This window comes from Aotus nancymaae, unplaced genomic scaffold, assembly GCF_030222135.1.
Source record: "Aotus nancymaae isolate 86718 unplaced genomic scaffold, 86718_ANA_hifiasm-v0.15.2.pri h1tg000039l, whole genome shotgun sequence".
NCBI classification, from domain to species: Eukaryota; Metazoa; Chordata; class Mammalia; order Primates; family Aotidae; genus Aotus; species Aotus nancymaae.
Genome location: NW_026988453.1, coordinates 8,780,657 through 8,806,258, shown reverse-complemented (window position 1 = coordinate 8,806,258; position 25,602 = coordinate 8,780,657). Strand labels below are relative to the sequence as shown.

General features: G+C 53.5%; 1 protein-coding gene across 3 annotated transcripts in view; it reads right to left on the bottom strand.

The window, feature by feature from the left end:
* MFSD4A (major facilitator superfamily domain containing 4A) overlaps window positions 1–25,180 on the bottom strand; it is a 32,324-nt gene extending 7,144 nt beyond the window's left edge. For all 3 annotated transcript variants that reach the window (XM_021677171.2, XM_021677173.2, XM_021677172.2), the window contains exons 1-7: window positions 24,951–25,180; window positions 13,788–13,986; window positions 12,851–13,111; window positions 9,545–9,713; window positions 8,692–8,807; window positions 7,246–7,419; window positions 620–767 (exon numbers count right to left, since the gene is read on the bottom strand). In XM_021677171.2, coding sequence (XP_021532846.2) covers window positions 620–767; window positions 7,246–7,419; window positions 8,692–8,807; window positions 9,545–9,713; window positions 12,851–13,111; window positions 13,788–13,986; window positions 24,951–25,180 — 1,297 coding nt within the window. The remainder of the gene's footprint in view (window positions 1–619; window positions 768–7,245; window positions 7,420–8,691; window positions 8,808–9,544; window positions 9,714–12,850; window positions 13,112–13,787; window positions 13,987–24,950) is intronic.
* Between the last annotated feature and the right edge of the window lie 422 nt (window positions 25,181–25,602).

The following is a 25,602-nucleotide window of genomic DNA, read 5'->3' as shown; positions in this document are numbered from 1 at the left end:
TAATTTTTTTTAATTAACTCATTAAAAAAGAGATCTTTGCTATAGGCCCTAGGGAGGCTAGGGGAAAGCAGAGGGAGATTAGTCGAGAGAATTAGAGATCTCTGACATCAAAGAGGCCGTGTCACTCCTGAAACCAGATGCAGAGTCAGTGTTCTGCATCTCCATGTTTCCAACACCCACCACGGCCACAAGGCAGGCAGGTACTGTTCCTGAAAACCAGGTTACAAAATGCCTTTCCTATGCCGTAACTTCTCCCGTGCATCGTTGCTCTTCTTGGAACTTGGCATTTCCCGCACAGGCATATCGCACAAAATGTCAGCTGTAGGTCAGCAGACGTTACGATGGGGACAAAGCAGATGGAAAAAAGCAGCTTAACTGCTTCTCTGCTGCCTGCAATCCCATCATTACGGGAATCATTTGAATGGAGGGAGCCCAGCGGGTCAGAACCATCCCCGCTGTGAGCCTGCCTCCGCCAGAGTCAGGAGGGAGGCATTCAGTTCTCCGGGGAGCTAGGGCAGCGTTCTCGCTGCGGGGTGGTGCTGGCCTAGAAGAGACGGGGTGCAGAGGGAGGCGGCGGCGCCCAGCTAGAGCGCGCCTCCCGGCTCGGGCCGGCCCTCACCTTTGTACTGCAGCGAGTCCTCGGTGTAGGCCAGCATGCTGGGGAAGGTGCTGCTGAGAAACAGGCCCAGGCTCGCCGTCCCCACGAACAGGAAGACGACGTTGTAGGAGAAAATAAGCAGCACTAGGAACGTCACCACCACGCCGACCTGTCGCGGCAGAGGTGGAGGCGGTTAGGAATTGCGAAAAGCTGAGCATCGGTGGAGGGAACCGCCAGGAGTCGGCGCCTCCAGACTTGGCGTTTCCTTTCCGGCCCCTGGAGCCCAGCTCTGTGACCCGCGCGCCACCCCGTGGACCGGGCGGGAACCGCAGTGTTCCCGGGACCTTTCTGACATCTAGAAGGAAGCGTGGAAAGGAGACCCCCGCCTAGACATTTTCCCACCTAGACATCTCCCCTAACAACTGCCGTACCTGCTGCGTAAGCGTTTGGCGACTGAAGACTGCCTGTCCCCAAGGTCTTATCTGTAACCACGGGAATCCCACCCAAGCCAATTTCATCAGCTCTCTCTGCCCTGCCAGCCCTGGGGGTAGGAGAGTCCCCTATTTCTTTGTGAGAAGCTGCTTCTCTTCTCCTAAAAGCCAGGAGTGCACAGACAGGAAACCCTCAGATAGTAGGGGAGGAGGGGTGGTGGCTGCAGGGTCCCATTCTCTGAAAATCCTAGCCAACCTTCCAGGGAGAGGGCCAGAGGCTGCGGCAATCAGCTTGGTGCCCTCAGATTTGACTCAGATTCCCATGGGCAGATGCTATCCTATGGCTGAAGACCCAGAAATCTTTCTTTTCTTTTCTTTCCTTTTTTATTTTGACAGTGTCTCACTCTGTCACCCAGGCTGGAGTGCAGTGGTGCAATCTCAGCTCACTGCAGCCTCAACCTCCAGGGCTCAAGCGATCCTCCCACCTCAGCCTCCTGAGTAGCCGGACTACAGGCGTGTGCCACCACACCTGCTAATTTTCTGTATTTTTAGTAGAGACAGGGTTTCGCCATGTTGCCCAGGCTGGTCTTGAACTCCTGGGCTCAAGCAATCCTCCTGCCTCAGCTTCCCAAAGTGTTGGGATTACAGGCGTGAGCCACCATGCCAAATCTTTCTAGTTCAGTAAAGGTCTCTGTCACACAGGCATATTTTTGTTAATATAACCATATTTCTAAGTTCTTTAAACACGTTTTTATGTCTGCATTGAGTCATTTCTATGCAAGATACATCTGGGAATAAATCCAGGCAGCACAAGATTTGGGGTCAGAAGACCCAGGTGGAAGTCCCGATGATGTTTCTTACCAGCTGTGGAACCTGGAAGTAACTGATTGCTCTGATTCTTAACTTCCTAATCTGCAAAATGGGAATAGTTACAAAAGCCATGCTAAAGAGTGGTGGTGAAAGAATATAAATGAAGGGGTTCTGTAAACTGTGGTGCTTCAGACAAATATGAGTCCTAGTGTTCCTCTGTGGGCTTTTCTTAGATGTCTCAGGAGATAAGGATCCTCTATAACAGCCTATGGCTTTGAGGTAAAAATCTCCTGGATGAGGACATTTGTTCTAAAAACAGGTAAGTACAGACTATAGAGCTATGCAAGAAATCTCATCCAGCTCCCAATACCTCCACTTCTGGGCATGCAGAAAGGAAAAGGCTTTCAGCAAGTCAGGATCCTGGGAGATTTGCTCAACTGGAAAATCAAACCAGTGCTCCCCAATCCTTGGGCCTTTACTCTCCTCTAGCAGCCCTTCAGTCTCCGCCACAGGAGCTGTTAGGTGGAAGGTGTTCTCGAGGCTCAGAGTCTTTACCCAGACAGATTTCCTGCCCTGGGAAGGGATCAGCCACAAAACAGTGGCTGAAGGAGAGAAACACATTCCCTTCACAATGGAAATGGAAACACAAAAGACTCTTTCATGCAGTAAATATGAAAGCCATAGCATATCTATGGTTCCAGAGGTCATGTCTTTCTTTCTTTGGCATGGAACACGGTCCCTGAGATCCATTTGTTCTTGCTTCCCCCTCTACTCACTCAGTGTTGGGATGGCCCGAGATTCTATTCTGGCCCTTCCATATCCACAGTGCCCTGCTCCATGTTTCACCTGCCTCTACAGCAGGGATGCTTATATCTATCCCTCTAGCCATGAGCTGTGTCCAGGACTTTGGACTTGCACCTAAAGCTGCCCCTTTGATACAATCGGTCCCTGGATGACTAACCACGTGGCCCAAACAAGACTTTTCACTTCCTCTGCTAATCCTACTCCTGCCCACATCAAGTGAGAGCATCCCTGTCATGCAGTTGCTCAAATCCTGTGTCTCAGGTCCTTGATTCCTCCTTTCCTTACCTCCCACACCTGGGTCAGCAGCAAGCCCTGCCCACACCACCTCAGAAAACATGTTAGATCTTTGTATTGCTCCGATCCATCCAGACCACCCCCATCCCAGCCACCTCCCTCCTGCGCCTGAACTACAATAACAGACAATCCACACTTGACTCTTGCCAGCCACAGTCTGTTCTTCTACACTAGAGTGCACTTTTAAAATGTAATGCAAGCCGGGCGCGGTGGCTCGTGCCTGTAATCTCAGCACTTTGGGAGGCTGAGACAGGTGGATCACCTGAGGTTAGGAGTTTCTTGTATATTGACCAGCCTGGTCAACATGGTGAAACCCTGTCTCTACTAAATACACAAAAATTAGCCAGGCATGGTGGCGGTCACCTGTAATCTCAGCTACTCAGGAGGCTGCAGCAGGAGATTCGCTTGAACGCAGGAAGCAGAGGTTGCAGTGAGCTGAGATCACACCATTGCATTCCAGCCTGAGTGACAGAGTGAGACTCTGTCTAAAAACAAACAAACAAACAAACAAAATGCAATGCAAGTGGCTGGACATAGTGGCTCCTGTCTTTAATTCTAGCACTTTGGTAGGCTGAGGTAGGAAGGATCACTTGGGCCCAGGAGTTCGAGACCAGCCTGGGCAATATAGCAAGACCCTGTCTCTATAAAAAATAATAAGTTTTAAAAATGCAATGCAAGCTATGTTAGATGGAAATGTGAAACATGGGACACCTGTCTAAGTGTCATTTACTTCATAGCATGAATAAATGTATCTGAAATGCAAAAAATAATAAAAAGAAAAAAATGCAATGCAGACCTGCTTAAAACCTATTAGCTTCCCGCCCACTTAGAATAAAATTCAAAAGCTGGCTTACAAAACCCTGAGGATGCAGCCCCTGTCTACTTCCCCATCCTCATCTCTTTCTGCTCCCCATCCCCCACCATGCCTACTATGCTCTCCTCAAGTCAGCCTCATACTCCCAACCTAGGCCTTTGAATGCAGGCCTTTAAACCTTAGCCAGGCCTGCTCACCTCCTGCTTTCAGGGGCTGGCACCTTCTTGATACTGAGTGTTCAACTTATGAGCCTGGGACAGATGCCGGGGCTGGGAAGCCGCTGCTCCTGCTCCTCTCCCTCCACCTGGCTACCCCATCTACAAACCACATTCATTTCCAGCCAAACCTCAAAGACTGTCACCCTGAAAATCTCTAGATTTGGGGAAGTTTGAAAAACACCCAAGTCTTACTTTAGCTTTGGTGATAAAAGACTAAATACAACCAGGGTGAACTATCAGCTCCAACCAACTCTCGTCCCACACAGTGTGGCCCCTGCCTCAGCCAGTGAGTGACTCAGTCTGGCACTGAGCCTGCATCCCCACTGACTACACCCCCTCACCCTCCATCTGTGCCAAGGCACACCGCCCTCCTCTGGCCGGCCGTAAGCACCCTGAAAGCAGGAGCCTTGTCTTCCAGAACTGGGCAGCTTGCATTTTGCAGCAGGGTTTTGCACACAGCACAAACACACTAAGTCAGGAAGTAGCTGTTGAGCTCCAGGAGAACGCTGAGAACAGGGTGGCCATTAGTTTAACCTAGAGAGGAATACTTGGAAGTAATCAGAGTGAAATGACACAGGCACTTTCCATCTGCACAGGAGAGGCTTGCTCAGGGCCACTCAGCTGCAGTTCCTAAGCAGGGTGTCCACAAAAGCACCCGGAAAGCTTCCAAAATAACCCAGAGGCCCAAGCTCCTCTCCTTACTTCCTGAATGATCCTATTTCTTCTGGCACTATCTCGGCTCACTGCAACCTCTGTCTCCTGGGTTCAAGCCGTTCTCCTGCCTCAGCCTCCGGAGTAGCTGGGATTACAGGCGTGTGCCACCACACCCAGCTAATTTTTGTATCTTTAGTACAGATGGGGTTTCACTGTGTTGGTCAGGCTGGTCTCGAACTCCCGACCTCGTGATCTGCCCACCTTGGCCTCCCAAAGTGCTGGGATTACAGGTGTGAGCCACCACGCCTGGCCTTCTCATGGTCCTATTTTCTAAAAGCAGCTCCAGTGAATCTGATGTATTTGGGAGTCACTTGTTCTAGGAGAGTGTTTTCCTAAGCTTGCCTGATGATGTAATTCCCCCCAGGGCATTCGTTTAGTATATAGATTGCTATGCCTCCTCCTGGACATTCAGATTCACTCAGTCTGGGTTGGGCCCAGGAACCTGATTTTCCCTTTTAAAATCCAGCACTCCAGGTGAGTGTTTATGGGCAATGCCTAACACACGTGGTTGCTTCAGACCTTTATTTTCCCAAACCCAGATTTCTACCCACTCTCCTCTATCTTAGCAATTGGGCTTGTGTCTGACCTAGAGGAGGAAGCCAAGGCTGGCCATCATGTCTGTGCCCTTCCTCTTCTGGAAGCTTTTCCCTTTGACATCGTCTCACCCCAGCTCCATGGACAGAAGGCCTTCCTCCTTGCTGAGCTGAGCGCTTCCCCTGCCCCAGCTCTCCATCCCATCTCCCCTCTGTCAGGGCCTTCCTCACTCAGTCACTCTCCCACAATGGTATTTTCATAGACCCCTCTTCCTACTAGTATCCTCCCTTTATCCTCTGCCTATCAACAGGCTCATACCACCCCGAGTCCTGCAGAACACAACTCCCTTCAACTCAAAAATATTTACAGAGAAATGCAAATTCCTCCACTGCTCATCTCCCTCTCACACTCAAACTCTTGAGTTTGGGTTTACCCACCTACCTCCCATCTACATTGAACTGAAATTTCTTTCTTGAGGGTCAGCTGGCACAAAGTCAAATCCAAGGGCCTTTCTCAGGGATCATGATCTTTGCCTCTGAAACTGCAACATAATGTCCAAACTCCCTCTCTGCTAGAAACTTAACCAAGGAAATGCTTTCTTACCTGGGCTTAGTACCCTCATTGGGCTACTTGGAAAGGTAGTGAGTTGCAGTTACTAGAGGTGTTTAAGCAGACAGTGAACCCCTTGGAAGGGATGTTATAGAGGTGGCTCAAGCCTTTTGGGAGATTGGACTAGACGTGGCTCAAGCCTTTTGGGAGATTGGACTAGATGATTCGGCAGGAGTCTGTAATGTGGACCCCTGCATAATAGATGGCGACATGGATGGATGCGAAGGCAAGAGTCTTAACCCAGGCAGGGAGCGGTGGCTCACGCCTGTAATCCCAGCACTTTGGGAGGCCGAGGTGGGTGGATCATGAGGTCAAGAGATCGAGACCATCCTGGTCAACATGGTGAAACCCCGTCTCTACTAAAAATACAAAAAAATTAGCTGGGCACGGTGGCGCGTGCCTGTAATCCCAGCTATTCAGGAGGCTGAGGCAGGAGAATTGCCTGAACCCAGTAGGCGGAGGTTGTGGTGAGCCGAGATCGCGCCATTGCACTCCAGCCTGGGTAACAAGAGCGAAACTCCGTCTCAAAAAACAAACAAACAAAAAAAAGGGTCTTAACCCACTGCTCAGACCCAGACTTCCTGCCTCCCAGGCAGACCAGTTCCTTGAAGGTCATCCTCCATACCCTTCTGCCAACTTAAGAATCACCTAGGGCTGGGCAGAGTGGCTCATGCCTGTAATCCCAGCACTTTGGGAGACCAAGGCGGGTGGATCCCTTGAGAGGTCAGGAGTTCAAGACCAGCCTGGCCAATGTGGTGAAACCCCATCACCACTAAAAATACAAAAATCAGCTGGGCATGGTGGTGGGTGCCTGTAATCCCAGCTACTTGGAGGCTGAGGCAGGAGAATCACTGGAATTTGCGAGACAGAGGTTGCAGTGAGCTGAGATTGCACCACTGTGCTCCAGCCTGGGTGACAGAGTAAGACCCTGTCTCCAAAAAGAAGAATCACCTAGGAGAGCCGGGGCCCAGCCCAGAGGTGGTGACTCTGAAGGCTGCAGGATCCCTGGCCTCCATCACTATCCACTGGCGGGAGGGCTCTGACCAGCTGGGGACCAAGGTAAACACAGGAGGACCAGGGCCAGCACTGGCTTTCCTTGTGCTCTCGGCCAGCTATCAGCACAGATGGGCTCTACATACAGCAGCCGGCACCTCCTACAGACCCTTCCTTTTTATGCTTTAAGGGTATAAGATCAGAGGCCCAGAGAGGGGAAGAGATTTTCATGGTCACATAGGAAGGCTCCAGCTCCCAGGCTTCCACCCCTTCCTCGTCACACTCTCTCCCCTCTCTTCCCTCTACTCCTGCATTCCCATCCTGCTGGCAGAGTCCAGGCCTGGGCAAATGTCCTGGGGTAGGGCCAGGAGGAGAAGGCTTCTCTTGGGTCCCACAGAAGTCAGAGGAGGCTATTCAGCTGCTTACCACGTTGATGAAAACCATGGTGGCCGGCTTCATTCTTGAGGAGATGGGAATGGAGAGGAGCCGGCCCAGTGTGATGAAGCCCCAGAAGAGGCTGGGGAGGTAGCCGGCCACTTTGTGTCCCACAGACAGGGGCTTCTCCACGGCATAGCTGTACACGAAGGCGGAATAGGCCCCCTGTGGAGAGACCGGGCACCGCTGAGCACACCTGCAGCCCAGCCAGACAGCGACCCTCACAAAGGGAGCCCAGGCTGGGCAGGTGTGTTGAGGGCAGTGGGAAGACTGCCTGTTGCTGTTCCCAGAGGCTCAGCCAGGGCTGGGCTTAGAGCCAAGGCTACACAGCGCATTTGGGCCTGAGCTGAGGACAGAACCTGGGGTGCCTTAGCTTACAGACTGCACCATGGAGACCTAGGGGTTCCAGAGAGTTGGCTCTTCCTGGTTGAAGTGGGGAGCACTGCTTGTCTGCACAGGACCTCCATGGCTACAGGTCCCGGGCAGACAGGCACTGCTCCCCACTTCAACCAGAGTAGAACACCACTTAAAAAAAAAAAAGGTGTGTGCGGCCAGGCACAGTGGTTCACACCTGTAATCTTAGCACTTTGGGAGGATGAGGCGGGTGGAAAGACTGAGGTTAGGAGTTCAAGACCAGCCTGACCAATATGGTGAAACCCTATCTCTACTAAAAATACAAAAATTATCCAGGTGTGATGGCATGTGCCTGTAGTCCCAGCTACTTGGGAGGCTGAGGCAGGAGAATTGCTTGAACCCGGGAGGCAGAGATTGCGGTGAGCCAAGATCGTGCCACTGCATTCCAGCCTGGGGGACAGAGCAACACTCTGTCTCAAAAAAAAAAAAAAAAAAAGTGTGTACAAGCATCTCATTTTACAGATGAGAAAGCAGACAGAAGTGACTTGCCCAAGGTCACACCAAGTGCTGGAAGTCAACCAGTACCTAATATAATCCTAAGAAGTTTCCGGGAAAAGGTGCTAAGTAACATAACAGAGGTCACTAGTGAAATGAACAGGTGGGCCTAAATTCCACCTGAAGCTTGATTACAACACTGGCTTGAGACACTCAGGTTTGTAATGTATTACAGGAAGCAAAGAGTTTATATGGCATGACCTCTAATTGGGGAATAGGGCACCACCCCTTTAAAAAATGCAGGTAGCCTGCCCCAACAACAAACCAGTTAGGCCCCTATCTACAGCACTAACAAAAATTTAAAAAGTGAAAAACAACTGGCCAAGACAGAAGCCCATAGTACCAGTGCACTGCGACTGATTCTGGAGACAGTCTCCCTAGGACTTTAGATTAAATTTTTGAATTAACTGTACTCCAGGCGAGGTCTCCAGGAAACCTTCATGCTCCTCTCTTTCTCTTGCCATTCCCAGACTGGAGTCTCAGGGTGCAGGTTCCCCCAGTAGGGGGCGCTCTCTGAGGCAGGCTCACCGTCAACCCATCCGTCATGAACAGGACCAGGGCGGCTGTGATGTGGATGGCGAAGAAGGAATAAGGGGCCCCTCTGAGGTTCTTCCTTTGGCAGCAGCTGAACAGGTCCTCATGCCCTGGAGGAGGCACAGGGAGAGCAGGAGTGAGTCTCAGCTTCTGTGCCCTCCCTCTGCATGTCCCAGAGACGTGGCTGGCAGTCAGAAGAGCCCTGTAGGATGGGGCCCACCTACTGCCTCCACCTTCGCTACCTGTCTATTAGGAACTGCCCCTGTCCATCTCCCCATCTTGGTGGAACCAAAGCTCAAAGAGGTCAAGTGACTTGCCCAAGGTAACAAAAGGCAAGGCTGAGCAGAATGGAGGTTGGAGCCAGAAGTCTGCCTTCCTCATTCTCTTGGCCAGGTTGCACCATCAGGGCCAAGGTTTTTTTTAAAAAAGAAAACATTATCACCTGTGGCCGGACACAGTGGCTCACACCTGTAATCCTAGCACTTTGGGAGGCTGAGGCGGGTGGATCACCTGAGGTCAGGAGTTTGAGACCAGCCTGACCAACATGGCAAAACCCCGTCTCTACTTTAAAAATACAAAAATTATCCAGGTGTGGTGGCATGAGCCTGTAATCCCTGCTATTTGGGAGGCTGAGGCAGGAGAATCGCTTGAACCTGGAAGGCTGAGGTTTCGGTGAGCCAAGATTGTGCCACTGCACTCCAGCCTGGGCGATGAGAGTGAAACTCCATCTCAAAAAATAATAATAATAATTATCACCTGTGATCTAGGTTCACTCTCTCTGGGAGAGGGATTACCAAGGAAGCCTCAACATGAGGCTGTGAGGATGCAAATTTATTAGAGCCCCTACCTGGGTGTGACTGAAACTTTGGGGGCAGTGAGGAGGCATCTTCCTTCTCAGGAGGCTGTGTCTCCAAGGCAAGCTCATCAGCAGACAGAAGCAGGGGCCTCCTCTGGGGGCAGCAGGTCAGCAGCCGCTCCTTGGACAGCAGCATCAGCACAGCCATGGGCACTGGAAGCTGGGGAGCAGGCAGAGGGTCAGGAGAGCCCTGCCCTGAGGCTCCCCCTTCCCACGCCTGGCCTCTGCACACACTGCATGTCCTGGGAGAGGACAGCTCTTTCCCAAGGGTGCCCGGCTAAGAGCTGAGCCATCCCCACCTAAGAAGCCAGGTGCCTTGGCCAAGGTAGGAGTGGGGAGGCTTGGGGTAATTGCTGCCTGATCTTTGCCATATCTTCCCTGAAAAGACAGATACTTGTCACATGCAAAGCTTAGACTCAAACTCTCGGCCCAGGAGAGGTGTTGGGGGTAAGCTTGCTGGAGCGTCACAACTCACACTCCTTCATGCTGGTAGGTCGTGTGATGCTTTACAAAGCAGCTTTGCTTTTGGGCATTACACCTCTACCAAATATGCTGGGGGCTATTATCCCCATTTTTCAGATAGGATAACTGAGGCTTGATGTTATCATTTAGTCATAACCTGTTAGAACTGGAAGAGATCTAAGGGGTAAACTGGAGACTGAGAGACTGCCCTGGTCACACAGCAGACTCAGGGCAAAGCAAGACTGGAACCTGGCATCCTGATTCTTCCAGTGCTGTCTTCCACCTAAGGAGCTGCCTTGGTGATGTTTATCCTAGCAGGGCACAGAGGCTCTCCTCAGAGGCTTGAAAACACAAACGTGGTCTCCTTTTGATTAAAAAATACACATTTACGAGCAGCCCATACACATAAGCCCAATATTCAGCTTGCTGCAGTTTATGCTAAATCTGAGCTCCTTCAGAGCAATGGGAAATGGCTCCTGCTTCTGAGGTTGCCTGAAGAAGCTTCTACCACATTCCTCAGGGGTTCCTGCCTGTGTCTCACCACTGGCTGCCAGGAAGTATCTCATCAAGTCTAACTACGGTCCTTTCTGCTGCAACTTCAGCCCAGTTCCTTTTGCTTAGGAAGGAGAGGAAGCCCAGGGAGCTGCGGACGCCTCCCAGAGGTTGGTGAGAGTGCCTAGCTATTGGGCTCTTCCCGGCCCTCAAGAGAGGCCAGCAGGGTAGAGATGGAAGGCCAGCAGATTGCCAGCCCCTGCCTGGTGCTCTTCTGGGGAAACCCTTCCCCGCGCCCCTGGAGGCAGGCTGGCTCTCACCAGTACTTCCCCAAACCACCCGACAGGAGTGAAAGACAAAAACCACCCCGTGTTGGTATCTCCCTACAGTGACCTTGGGAGCCTTTCTGCACACTCAAAAAGAAGTCAAGGTCAGACATGGCCCCTGGCAGTCAGGCCTGAGTGGGGAGAGAATAGCCCCTGCCCTGAGGAGGTCCGAGCCCTAGTCGGGGAGACACAGCCCTCCCTCCAATGTGAGGGGGAAACAGGAAACCCACCCACAGAGGCCTGTAGTGGCAGAGTGCCTGAGTAAAGGCCAAGGGGAAACAGCTGTACAAGAGGTGTGATCACTGAGGTGGGGCTTTCCAGGGAGGTGGGTGCTGGGAAGGACTTCACAGAGGATTGGCTGGCATTGCTGGCAGGAACACACCCAATTTTATAAGAATTCCATTCAAGGAAGACAGCCCCACCTTAAAAGTCAGAGAAGGCCAGGTGGGGCGTGCATGTGCGTGTACGTGTGTGTGTGCGTGTGCGCCCACATGACTGCATGCACAGCCCCATCTTCCTCTATGCTGGACTGTTTATTTTCAGACACAAACCAATAGAAAAAGTCCGGAAATCCTGCAGCAAACAAAGTCCCTCCAGTCTGCACTTCGTGGGGCAAGAGAGAACAAACCTCCGGCTTAAGCCGGACCTTCCAGCTTCCTGGTCCGGGAGTCCCAGCCTAGAGGTTCTACTGACACTACTCCTTTCCTTCCAAGTTCCCTCCTGGAAGGCACAGGCCCAAAGCTGCATTGTTTCCAAAACAATCGATGGGCGTGGGCTGAAAAGGGAAGGAGTAGAGGGAGAGAGTGTGTTTATGAGACCTCCCAGAGGAGACTCGGACCAGGGAAAGGAAATCTACAAAGGAAGGGTGATGAGGGGGCAGCAGGTGGATGGTACAGACCTGCGCTGAGGGTCAGGGCTTCCAGCTGGGCTCAGCCTCCTGCCAGTCCCTTGCCAGGGCCTTGAGCTGGTGACGGCATGACACCCTGCCCTCCTGCTCACTGGAACGGTGGTCTGAAAGGCTCCTCTCAGTGCTATGTGTGCGGCATATTCTGAGGCTCAGCAGCAGTTGGGCAGCTGCTCTAGTGCCTGAGTCCACCCTGCCTGCCCCAGAAGAGCTGATAAGTCCACCTACTGCAAAGAGAGGCTCTAAGCCACCGTGACAAGCAGCATGGTGCCTCCACCCCACAGCCAGGACTGTGGCCACTGGAATGCTCCCCACCCCCAGCCCAGGAGCCAGGGCTGCTCTGGTGTTCCTGACAGTCCTCCCCAAGCCAGGCGGATGGGGTAGGGGGTCTCCCTGCCTGACGCTCTGGCTCCAGCCTGGGCTAACGTGGGAGATCCCAACTTGGGTTGCAGAGCACCAGAGGAGGTTTCCAGCAAGAGACCAGAGTCAGTGCTGACTTGGCAAGGGCGTACAACGCGGGCACACGAGCTCCTCAGGTCCCCTCAGTCTCTCCCAGCTTCCTCCTCCAGGTGGCCACTTACAGCTGGTCAGTGTCTGACCCAGTCATGGGGTGAAGTGGTCTCTCTGCCGTTCCCACCATAGGCTGCCTTGGCAGGCAGGGCCCCTTAGGAGAGGTCATCTTGCCTGTCTCCCAGCTTCCACAGGAGCCCCTGACAGCAGGGCACAGGAGAATCCCACCATGGATGAAGGGCCCCAGAGAAAAACTGGCCATTTCCTGCCAGGGTCTGTCCAGGGCCTGCTTCATCTGGCCTTGGAGGAAAAAACTAGTTTCCCACAGAGCCTCAGATAATTCGATAGCTGACCCTGGTTTTCACTGTGCTCAGCCTGCTCACTGTTTCACCTTCCTTGAGAACGGCAATCACAAGTCACTGAAGGACCAGGGTTGCGGGGACCACAGGGAGGGTTAGTTTTCCCATCCTCCTGCCTCCTCTGGGATGCACATCAGCCCCAGCAGGTCTCTCAGCATCTGAAGAATCTGCACTGGGCATGGGGTGGACTCGATGTGTGGCCTGTCCACTAGCTCCCTACCCAGCCCGCCCCAGGGACACTTACATTGATGAAGGCCATGATCCAGAAGGCATAGGACACTCGGGTCCCTGCCCCATCCTTTGGGGGCAGCCCCGGGAACGTCTGGTTGGACCAAGGCTTGGCCTCTACGTGGTGCTGGCCCAGCACCCTGGAGACATGGAACAGGTGGCTTCGCGAGGTGGCGTTGGTGGTGCTATTGGCAGGCGAGCAGTTGGCCTCAGACAGGAAGGGGTCAGCAATAAGGGGGCTCAGCAGAGCGCCAAAGCCCACAAAGAAGTGGAGCGCCTGGGGACAGAGGAGAGGTGGCAGGTGGGGGTGTGGTTCAGTCTTCAGCCCGGGGAAGCCGTGGCCTGGTGTCCAGCCCAGAGTACTCACAGCGAGCCCCCTCCCCAACCTCACCCTGTGCCCCATCTGGGGCTGCTGCCCAGCCCTGGAGTGGGGAGCCACGGTGGGTAGGAAGCAGGAGAGATGAGGAATGACACTCCTCTCTCAATCACCCTGCCGGCCTGAGATGACTTGGGTGACAGCGGGCAATTCCCGCCCCATATCTCTTAATCCCCAGCTGGGACTGATCCCCATGTTAGCATCCACTAGCTAACACCCCAAAAGGAAGGGGGCACAAAAAAGGGAAGGGTGGGCTGAAGCCTGGGTGACTTGGGGGAGAAGGAATAAAAGAGAGGAGAGAGGGAAGGAGAGGAAAGAGAGGGAAGCGAAACCCCGAGTCACATCCCCTTGCCAGTTCGCAAAGAGCTTTCTCCCCTGAGCGCTTAGTCTCCTGGGACACCCAGCAGTGAGGGCAGGGATCACTGCCCTGCTTTACAGATGGGGAAACTGAGTCCAGAACTTACTAACCCAGCTGTAAGTGGCCACCTGGGGGAGGAAGCTGGGAGAGACTGAGGGGGTCCGGGGAGCTCCCGTGCCCTCCTCAGCCCCCAGCCCTGTGCCTGCTGGCCTGGCTCACCTGGAGGAAGACGGCCGAGTCCTTCTGGTACATCCTCACCAGCTGCATGTTGGCCACGGTGTCGATGCAGCCCATGGCCAAGCCCGCCAGCGCCATGACAGAGGCCAGCACCTTCACGTCGTGGCAGAAGGGGATGACGGCAAACACCAGGGAGATGGCCAGAGAGGAGGTGAACAGGGCCCATAGCGACTGGGCCAGGCTGCAGGAAGGAAGAGCCGTGTCAGGGGAGGGGCTGGAAGCATCCCCTCCCCCTTCTCCTCCATTTGCTGGGTGGTCTGGGCAGCCAAGACATTTCTCCCCCTCTGGTAGAAAAGGAAGAGAGCTGAGGAAGAAGCTGCCCACTTAACAGCTGTGAGCAAGCTGTCAATATCTGTCTGCTCAGATAACAATCTACCTCACAAGGTGGCTGCAGGACTCTTCACAAAGCCTTGCCACTATGATTCTACCTACACACAATTGTATGTGATTTCCTTAAACCTTAAACTGTTTACTTAAAAGCAATTAATGCAAAAATATTTCCCACCCCTTTCAGGGAACCTGCTTTGAGCATCTCAAGAGACCTGTGCCATAGCATGCAACCACAGGTGGGACCCGGATGGAACCTGAGCCTGGAAGTCCCTGAGCTGGGTATTTCCTCCTCCTCAGGAATTGGCACTGGCTTCCCTGTGCCCTCCCCACACAGGAATGCTGAAGCAGCCATTGCCTCACAGGCAACAGGCCCGGGCCACCCGCACCAGTGCCCACAGCCCAGGTATTTGGGTGATTTGCTGACCCCTGTAGCAGGCACAGGTCACACGCTCTGTGCCTGTCAAATGTGCAGAAGGTGGGAGAGGAGGTGCTTCGGCCATCCCCACTGAGAGATGACCGTGTTGATCTTTCCCTTCTTTAGACCATAGAAAAGCCCACAGCAGGCAGGCGGAGGGCCTGCTACCTTACCAGTAAATGAATGAATGAATGTATGAATAAGTGAATGAATGAATGAATGTATGAATGAGTGAATGAATGAATGGAGTGTCTAAGGCTCTGTCAAGGTCTTTTTTGGGACACTCTGCCCAATAACCAGACTCTCAGAAAAAGGATAAAGACTTGTATTTTCTGGGGCCAATCTGAAAGGCTAATGTCAGAGAGGAGAGATTGGGCAGCAGGAAGGTTCTGGAGGTTGTAGAGGAACTTTCTCAGATTCTGAAGAGTGAGAGAGCCACCCCCTGCCATCAGCCTCCAGTGTGGCTGCTGGACCTGGAAAGGTGGGAGCTGAGAGAGGGGAGGGGAAAAGCCCTCTCTGAGTTTCACACTGAAGAAAAGGGGGAGGCCCCAGCGAGCCCTCAGGCTGTCTTCCCAGAGCTTCTGCCCCTGACCCCCTTAGCTGCTGGCCTTGGCCCTCAGCCATCTCATCTTGCCCCATTTTTGATTAAATCCTTTATCAGCACGGCTCTGCTGATAGCAGCAGTTCGTTATTTTCTCCTTTCTTGTTTCCAGGCTGATCTGCTGGGGAGATTACCCATCATGACAGTCATGAACCCAGCGTGTTCCCAGATCAGAACTCATCAGGAGGGGAGGGGGACCAGCCTCAAGGCCAGCTGTTAGAAGGAGACAGAGGGAGGGTGTGTCATGGGGAGGCCTGTTCAGGTCCCTTCTGACTCCCCCTGGGGCCCCTGCTCTGCCAGTCCCCAGAACTGAGAGCCGCGCTGTGCCACACCCCCGCCCACTGCCCACTGCCTGCTGCCACTCGCTGCACCCCCATATGCTTCTGCTCCAGCATCCTCCTTGGCACCTGGCACAGAGGCAGCGCTAATACACACCATGGGCTGATGAAAAGCAGGCAGCTCATCATAGTTCTCTTTCTTACCCCTCCCTCTCCCTGGACAAGACAAGCTAGGTAGCCTCCTGGGTGGCCTGACTTTAGGGATAGCAAGCGGATCCCCTGTCGGCACTCAGATATCCCCCTGCTGATCCTGGAACCAGGACCTGATAGTTCCACCTCCTCACTCACCACTTTACAGTAAGCAGGGATGCCCCAAGGCAAGTGCAAAACTCTCTCGAAGAACTAACTCATTATCATTGTTGCCTTAAATCCTGAAGCAAAATGATGAAGCCATCAGTCCTGCAGCACAGTCCTGAGGGGTGGGCCCTGGGATCCATAAACTGACAGGGGCAGGGGCTGCACGGAGGTATGGGAAAGGAAACCAGGATAATAGCGAGTGTGACTGTGGTCTGCACGACAACTGTTAACCTTTGTCATTTGGTGCATGTGACCAGACTGTGAGGCAGGCTTTGTCATTGTGCCCATTTGACCCATGAGTAAACTCAGGCTGAGAAAGGCTAAGATAGCAGCAGACAGAGCCTGGATTCTAACCAAGGTCTTCTGGCTTGATAATCCGTATGCTATGCTGCTTTTCCATGGAGGAGTGTGTGTGTGCACATGTGTGTGCATGTGTACGGGTATGTGACTGAGTTACTCACTAATGGCTCTACTTAGAAGGTGCAAATGCAGGAGGGAAAGGAGGGAGCCATGGACCAAGCCAGGTTGGAGAGGGGAGCGCCAGCCGAGAATAGGATACCAGATTCTGCAGAGCATTGATGGCAGGGCTAGGAAGCACTGGAGAGCTGCCGTGGTCTCTAGAACACGTGCCTCTAACACCCCTCCGCCGGGGTTAGCAGGGATCTACATGCTCGCTAGCATCACTGCTGGCTCCACCACCAGCTTCCCCAGGCATCTGCCTTCGCCCGTTCATTGTGGAAGCCATGTCCGGCCCCACGTTCGGCCCTGCAGAGACGCTCAACCCAGGCTTCTGGATGTGGCTAGTGACTGGCACAGTGCTTGGGGAACACTTGTCCTGCCAGCTCACACGGGATGGCCTGGTAGAAGGGACTGGTTACTGCTGGGAGGCCAGTGTGGGAGTTTTGCTAGTTTATCTGATAGGGGTGACAGAGATAGAGGCAGAGAAAGAATAATGTAGGGACGGGTTGCCAGAAAGGTGCCAGGTGCACAGTGGGGGATTGGGAAAAGGGGAAGGGGTCAGGAAGGGATGAAAGGGGTTAGGAAGCCCCCCCTCTTCAGGTCTCGCCTCCATCCTGTTCCCTGCTCTTCTCCTCTCACCTGTCATTCTTGAGAAGGACACTAGGTGCCCACTGGGGGAATGGTTGGTCCCAGACTCAGCCACAGGCACGAGGGAGGGATAGAGAAAAGACGGAAAGAGGAGGCTGGAGAGAACCAAGCCTGGGAAATCCCCTCCCTGCATCTCCCTGGGCTGTGATTTTAGCTTGACAGGCTTGGAGGTTAGGGGGATGGAGACCTGTTCCCAATAAATGGGGACATCTGTGCCACAGGAAATCTTGTCTGTAGATCCCAGGCTGCCCTCCCTCCCCAGTTGCTTCCACAGGGCTGTGTCTGGGTATTCCAAACATCAGCCTGAACAAATTTCTTTAGACTGATAGGCTGTTGCCAAGGAAAAGGAAGTCCCAGACACATCCCAGAGCCAGACTGAAATACATTTATTGCCTGTTTTAAATGGCTTGGTCAATAGCCCCTTCAATGTGGATAATTAAAAATTATGGAATAATCATGTCAAAACAGTTTTGGAGTCGAGGATGTAGTGGGATCTGTAATCAGAATACTGGATTCTAGGCCCACCTCGGCCACTTCCCAGTGGTGTCGCTTGGGCAAGCCACTTAACGCTTAGCCCCTCTGAGCCTCAGTTTCCTCTGCTGTAAAATGGGGACAACAAGCTCTGCATGAGATTGAGGCTGCCAGGAGGAGTCCACGTGATGTGACATTTCATCCTCCTTTGCTCACTTTCTGGGATTTTCCCCTGGCCACCTGCCACCCCCTCCCAGGTGCTCACTGCCTCCCTGCTGGCTTCCCCAAAGAGCAATGTCAGGCCCGAGAACTGCACTGAGCTGACAGGATGCAGAGACCAGTGCCAGCTCCCAGGTTCCACTGCCCCCGGGCCTGCCCCTGTTCCCGCTGCAAGGCCCTTTGGGGTGACCCTGGGAAGCTGGCCCAGGAACTGTTGGAAGGAGGTATGCCCCTTGTCCCCTGCCCCACTCGCTCCCCACCCTGGGCACCATCTCAGCTAGCGTGGCAGCAATGACACCTGTCTCTCATTTTACAGATCAGGAAACTGAGGCTGAGACAGGGTAAAAGAGAGGAGTAGAACTGAGCCAGGATCCAAAGTCTTAGCTCCCAATCCAGGCAAAGCCAGCAGAGTGGCAGAGTGTCATTGATCTTCCCTCCCCTGGTCCTATGCTCTCAAGTTAATTCAGGCCAATTAGAGAAAGAGCCTCACTTTCGCCAAGACCCAGAGAGACCCACGAAATAGCCTGGACAGTCTGGAAAACCTACTTCAGGAACCGTCAGAAATGACCAAGTTACTTATTAACGGCAGAAGGTGTAAGTGGGAGAGGGAAGAGGAGGGAGCCAGAGTTCTCCGCAAGGTGAACTCCACTCTCTCTGCTAAAGCTGCCTGCCCAGCCCCGCTTGCTGGGTGACCTTGAGCTGCTGCTGCCCCCTCTCAGCCCCGTGCTCTGCCTTACCCCAAGGGAACATGTGATCACTTTGACCTGGCCCTGCCTTGGGCACCTGTTTTTGCCCTCCTGGTTCTGTGAAAAGAGGAGGGAATGGTTGGCTCTGAAACAGGGGAAGGGCCTGAGCAGTAAGATGCCAGCCTGCCCACTCCTGCCTGCCACCCCCAGGGGTGGGGAATAATGCTGCTGAGGCCCAGCCTCATGCCACCCTGGGTAGGGCCTGACGGCACTGACATTCTCTACATTTTTGTCCCAGGCAATCCCTCTGCCCAGCAGGGATGCTCAGGACATCTTCCTCCTGCCTCTTCCCCTCCCAGCCTGGATGACCTCCTTCCTCGAGGGACCAAAAAAGAGGGGCAGAGAGCAGAACTGTGGAAGAGTCACAGATGAAAGTGTCTCTAGCCCCTATCTACCCCAAAAGAGGCAGCCGCCCAGAGGGAGATGGTACGGGGACCTGGGACAAGAAACCAGGAGACAAGGGACCCCCTGGGAGCTGGGGCAGGTTAGTGACTCTATCTCAAGCCAGGCTGATGGGGAAGGGGCAGTTGAGACTGAGGGCAGGGCAACTGTTAAAAAAGCCCCCCTCTAACTCAGTCACCCCAGCCTCTACACTGACACCCCAGTTGTTCAGGGTCCCATATTAAATCTGGAAAGATCCAAAGGAAAGGGCAGGCAAACTGGCCTTTGAGGAGATTCCAAGCTAAGGCAGGACCACCCTGTTAGACTCTGAGGTTGGGAGCTGCATCTTGTGCATGATGGCATCCCCTCGAACCCACTGTGGTGCTGGGTACACAGGGCGTGCTCCTTAGATGTTGGTTGAACTTGAACTTGCAGTCTGTTCACTTGGAACACCTCTTCCTCAATTCTTTGTATGCCTGGCTCTCTCCTGTCACTCAAGAGTCAGCTTTAATATAACCTCCCCAGAAAGGACTTCCTTGAGCACCTAGCTAAGTAGCCCCCCAAATCTGCCACTCCCCACGCTACCCGGCTTTATTTCCTTCATTTCACTATGTAAAATTCTCCAGAGTGTGGGCTCCATGAGTGCAGTGACTTTTACTTTGTCTGTGGTATTCACCCGTCAATCAGGATCAGCTCAAGAGGTATTTGTTGAATGGGTGAATTAATGGGTGAGATAAGTTTTGAGATTTTTGTTTTGGTTTTTGAGACAAGGCCTTGCTCTGTTGCTCAGGTGGGAGTGCGGTGATGCAATCACGGCTCACTGAAGCCTCAAACTCCAGGCTCAAGTGATCTTCCCACTTTGGCCTCCTGAGTAGCTGGGACTACAGGTGTGCATCACCATGCCCAGCTAATTTTAAAAAGTTTTTAGAGACAAGGTCTCACGTTGCTGCCCAGGCTGGTCTTGACCTCCTGCCCTCAAGTGATCCTCTCACCTTGGCCTCCCAAAGTGCTGGGATCACAGGTGTGAGCCACCAAACTTAGCTTTGAGATTTTTTTTTTTCTTTTTTTGAGACGGAGTTTCGCTCTTGTTACCCCAGGCTGGAGTGCAATGGCGCGATCTCGGCTCACCGCAACCTCCGCCTCCTGGGCTCAGGCAATTCTCCTGCCTCAGCCTCCTGAGTAGCTGGGATTACAGGCACGCACCACCATGCCTAGCTAATTTTTTGTATTTTTAGTAGAGACGGGGTTTCACCACGTTGACCAGGATGGTCTCGATCTCTTGACCTCGTGATCCACCCGCCTCGGCCTCCCAAAGTGCTGGGATTACAGGCGTGAGCCACCGCGCCCGGCCTGAGATTTTTTTTTAACTTAAAAAATTGATATATAATTTACATACTATAAAATTCACATATTTAAGCATACAAGTCAATAGTTTTTAGAATATTTGGAGTTGTAAAACCATCACTACAATCTACCTTTAGAGCATTTCTGTCACTCCAAAAAGAAATCTTATATCCAGGCTGGGTGCAGTGGCTCACACCTATAATCCCACCACTTTGGGAGGCCGAGGTAGGAGGATTGCTTGATGTCAAGAGTTCAAGACTAACCTGGCCAACATGGTGAAACCTGTCTCTACTAAAAATACAAAAATCAGCTGCGTATGGTAGTGCACACCTGTAATCCCAGCTTCTTGGGAGGCCTGAGGCCTGAGAATTGCCTGAACCCAGGAGGTGGAGGTTGCAGTAAGCCGAGATCGCACCACCTCATTTCATCTTGGGCAACAGAGCAAGACTATGTCTCAAAAAAATAAAATAAATAAAAAATAAATCTTATATTCATTAGTAGTCAGTCCCCATTCCTCTCCACACCCTGCCCTTAGCCTTAGGCAACTACTCATTTAGTTTCTGTATCTACAGATTTCCTTATTCTGGACTTTTACATAAATGAAATCATATAATATGTGATCTCTTGTGTCCGTCTTCTTTCACTTAGCATGATGTTTTCCAGATCATCCGTGGTACAGCACGTGTCAGTATCGCATTCCTTTTTATGGCTGAGTGATACTCCATTTCATGGATATACCACTTTTTTTCTTTTTCTGAGACAGACTTTTGTTCTTGTTGCCCAGGCTGGAGTGTGATGGCGCAACCTCGGCTCACTGCAAACTCCACCTCCTGGGTTCAAGTGATTCTCCCACCTCAGCCTCCCGAGTCACTGGGATTACAGATGCCTGCCACCGTGCCCAGCTAACTTTTGTGTATGTGTGTATATATATATATATATATATATACATATATATATATATTTTTTTTTTTTTTAGTAGAGACAGGGTTTCACGATGTTGGCCAGGCTGGTCTTGAACTCCTGATCTCAGGTGATCCACCTGCCTCAGCCTCCCAAAGTGCTGAGATTACAGGAGTGAGCCAGCCCACCCGTCCAATATACCACATTTTTGTTTTGTTTTGACCCTAGAGTCTCACTATGCTGCCCAGGTTGGCTTTGAACTCCTGGGCTTGAGCGAGCTTCCCACTTCAGCCTCTCAAGTAGCCGGGACAACCAGGCATGCAGCACCACACCTGGCTGGATAGGCCATGTTTTTGTTTGTCCATCCATCCGTTGATGGCCGTTTGGTTTGTTTCTACTTCTGACTGGGATGAATAATGCTGCTGTGAACATGCATGTACAGGTTTAGTATGTGGACATACATTTTCAATTCTTTCGGGTACATACCTGGGGGTTGGGGTCATATGATAGCCCCATGTTGGGGCTGCTTTTTAAAACAAGGACAGTGTCTGGTGCTGGACTCCCAGTAGGCTTTTGGCACAGGTTCATTGCATGCTGATAGGTAGACAAAGTGCTCGAGGGAGAGGCAGAGGCTTTGTGGATGAGAGACCAACCAGAGCCCAGCTCAGGGGGAGAAGCTGGTTTGTGCTGTGTTCCAGGGACTGGAAGGGACCAGCAGGTCTGGGGGTGGCCTGGGAAACCGGTGTATGATGCAGTGGCCAGGAGGGAGTCATAGCTAGGTCTAGGGCAGGGTAGGACTTGCAGATTAGAAGGAATCTGAGAGGGAAAAAAGGGAGAAAAAGAGAAAGTGAACAGGGCAAAGAGAGGAAGAGCTCAACAAACCCTCTGACAAACCCTCTGTTAAGAAAGCGTGGGTAGGGGAGAGGCCAAGGTGAGGCTGGGAGAAGGCTGGGGAAGCTCTGAAAGTTGTTTACCTACCCTGATGCCTCTGAGATAAAGGGGTCTCCTAACTGCCTGGGGCGGTTAGACAGATCCCCAAGAAACCAGGAAAAATCCTAACCTTTAATCTAAATACCCCTTCCCCTTTCCTGCCTGACAAAGCACATACCTACACACCCTTGTCAACCAGGTGGCTTTTTGTTTTTCTCTGAGAGAGTGAATAAGCTGGTGCTGCCCCAAGTCTTCCCCTCCACCCACTCCAATATCCAAGCCTCTCCACCTTCCACACTAGTCTTTCCAATGCATGTCCCTATGGAGGCATCTAGAAGCCCCGCTCAGTCTGTGCCCTCAGTCTGGTCCCAGCAGTAGGCAGGACCCGCCGAGTAAGAACCCACGAGAAAGACACTACCCCCAACTCTCCTCTCCCATGTGTCATTCTCAACTTTCCCCCACTCCCACACAACAGCTGGCTCTCACAGATTTGCTAAAGCAATCCCCCACTCACAAGTATCAACCAAGCGAGAGCGGAGCTGGTAATCACTTAAGCTGCAAAGCACTTGCTTGAGAGGCTATTGCATTTTAGCTGAGACGTGGTCCCATGGAATCCAGCTTTAACGCTTGGTTGCAGCTTGGTGGAGGTTCTGTCTGGGGGGATGGGAGACTGTGATGAGAGCCGCCCAGAGTCAGCAAGGTGGTGGGAGACTGTCGCCTACACTCAAGGCCACCCCTGGACATTCTTCTGTATATCTGCTTTGCTCTTAACCAAAGGAAAGAGTTCTTCATGGCATTTTGTCTTGGTGGGTGGGAGGTTCAGAATTTAAACCTCAACCACTGATAGGATCTACCCCCACCAAAGATCCCAGCAGGAAGCTGGAGAGGCCCACCACTGCATTCCCAGAAGTTGTCAGAGCTCAGGAATACCCAGCCCATGAGCATCCTCAGGGCTACTCATCCCAAACCTGTGCCTGATCTGTAGAGTTTACGATGATGATTCACAAAGCAAGAGGTATTGCCTAAGTATCTGTCTTAGAGACAATGCCTGCGTTCGATTCCTGGCTGGTCCTCTTCTTAACAACCATGTGCTGTGGGCCGAGTTCCTGAACCTCTCTGTGCCTCCACTTCCTTATGCATAAAATGGCAGTAACAGTAGTACTTCGCAAGGTGGTTGTGAAGATTAAATGTGCTGATACATGTCAAGGACTATGAATAGTGCCTGGCACACAGTAAGTGCAGAATAAAGTGAGTTATCATTGTTACCATGATTCTTTTTCTTTTCTGTGAGCCAGTTCCTGCTGCAGGGCTCTCTCTGCTCCCTGTTCAGAGCCCCGTGTTGGGTAAGCAGCGCTGAGGGAGACGCAAAGCCACCCAGGAAGAGATGGCCCAGCTGGGTGAGTGTGCCTCTCTGCTGGCTTCAGACCCCTTCAAGCCCTGCCCTGCCAACCTGTCATTTCGAATTATCCTCATTCCCCTCCCTGTTCTTTGCACTATATATGTTCTTTAAAAGTTCCAGGTAAAGGAGCCTTTGTAAGTCAAAGTACTTAAACAAAACCAAAAAAACCTCTGCTAGCTACAGATACTTTATCTTCATTTCTAATTAAACCTCTAGGCAGAATGAATCTCGAGCTTTTTCTTAAGATTTTCTGAGTCTCCTGTATATTCCAATCCTGTACCACACCCACAAAACACTGGTGTACACAAGGAGACTTGCTTTTTAAGAGGAGAATAATTTGGTTTACGAGAGGATTTGGGGAAAATGGGGATAATCACTTACAAAATTGACTATGTTTTTAAGCCTGGGTGGCTTGAAGTGGGGTTCATCTGTACTGACACCTGTGTTCCCTCCGCCGGCTCTGGAAGCAAGGTGGATGGAAACACTTGCCCTCATGAACACCTCTAGGAGTGAGCCAAAGGGCAGGACCACAGCCCAGAACTGCCTGTCCAGAGGTTTCCCTGGGGAAGCCCAACTGTGGTTTTGCCTCCAGGCCAGCTGCTTGCTCGATTGAGTCCATGGGATCTGGGAAACCACTCAGCCAGGAGCTGGGGCTGGGGGCTCACCCAGCATCCTCCGGCTTTCAGGTCACCTATTCCCTGTTCTATGATGGATCTCTGTTTTCCACGCTGCACCGAGAGCGTGAATCCTGCTGCCTTTCCCCAAAGGCCCCCAGAGGTGGCTCTGTCCAATTTAAGCGGAGAGAATGAGGCTCTGCAATGGTATCAAAGGGGGACCTCTGGGGGCGGTGCTAGGGAGAGTCCAGAGCCCTGTCCTGGGGCAGAGGCCAAGCAGGAGTAGCATGAGGTGGGTGGGGAGTGGAAGGGAACCTTGGCACCAGGGCTGGAGTGTCACCTTACCAAGCTATGGGTGAAGTGTCCTGCCCCTCCCTACCTGGCCTTAATGATGAGGTGCTGTGTCTCGGGGGCCAAAGCAGAAACCATGTTCTGGCTGTCACAGGAGGAGGGCTACACAGGACCCACCAACCCCGTGGCTACCCGGGGGAAGGGACAGCCTGTGTTAGCTGACGTGGAGCTGCCTATGGTGGAGCCCGGCCCTGGGAATCAGCCAAGCCGCAGGCCACCCCGGCACCCTGCACCGCCACAGAGCTGGCCCTCACACGGTCCTTCCACCTCACTTCCAATCCCGGCCCCGGCAGCTGGGGCTACTGACAAACCCCAGAGGAGCTGTGCAAGAGGGGCGCCCTCCACGCCTCTGCAAACTCCATCACTCCTCTCCCCACGGGGCGGTGGGTAAGGGAAGCGGTGGAAACTGGTTTTATCCTCTCACAGGGATGAGTGGTGACCAATAAATAAGCCAGAAGTCACCTTCAGTCTCTGGAGAGTTTTCCAGGGAGAGCTGCGGGGGAGGGAGGGAGGCAGCTCTTCGGCCAAGGCGGGGCGCTGCCGGCGGAGCTGGGAGGGGTGGTCGCGGCCCGGGAGTCGGGGGCGACCGGCAGCCCCATGGGGCTGGGGCCGAGGCCGGGTCGCCGGGCGGGGGGAAGGGTCGGCCCGGCGCGGGTGGGCGCCGGGGTCCGCGGGGCGGGGGCGCACGGGCGCGGCACTCACGTCCTCTTGAAGACGCCCCCGAGGGCGCTGCCCAGCAGGAGGCAGAGCTGCTGCGAGAAGAAGACCCAGGAGATCTGGGGCAGCGAGCTGTGCGTCTGGCAGCGCAGGTCCAGCAGCGTGGGCCCCAGGAAGGCGATGCACAGGCCGAAGCTGAAGAAGACGCTCCAGTAGGTGAGCGTGGGCTGTAGGTTGCGGCGGAGCAGCCCCGACACGCGGCCGTCGCAGCCCATGGCCCCGGCTGGCGGGCTCGCGGCTCTGGTCCCGGCGAGCCCGGTGTCCGAGTGCAGCCCGCGGGAGGGCCGGCCGGGCTGGGGAGGCCCGCGGCCGGGAGGGAGGGGCGGGGAGGGGCCGCCCCGGCGAGGGGCCCCGCCCTCGGGCCCGGGCGGCGGCGGGGGCGCCTCTGCGGCGGGTGGGCAGCGCGTCCGCTCCCGCGCCTTCCCCGTGCGGTGCCAGGCGCCGGCCTCCCCCTCCTACCCGAGCGCACATGCTCGCCCTCCCCCGGCTGCGGAGACCAACCGGGAGCCGCGCTGCCCCCCGCCCGCCCCACCAGCCTCCGGATGCAGCCCCCAGGGACCGAGGGGCGCGAGCGCCCATTTTAGAGCCCGGCAAATGGAGAGCCCGAGACGTCCTGTACCTCCAGAGGGAGGCTGGG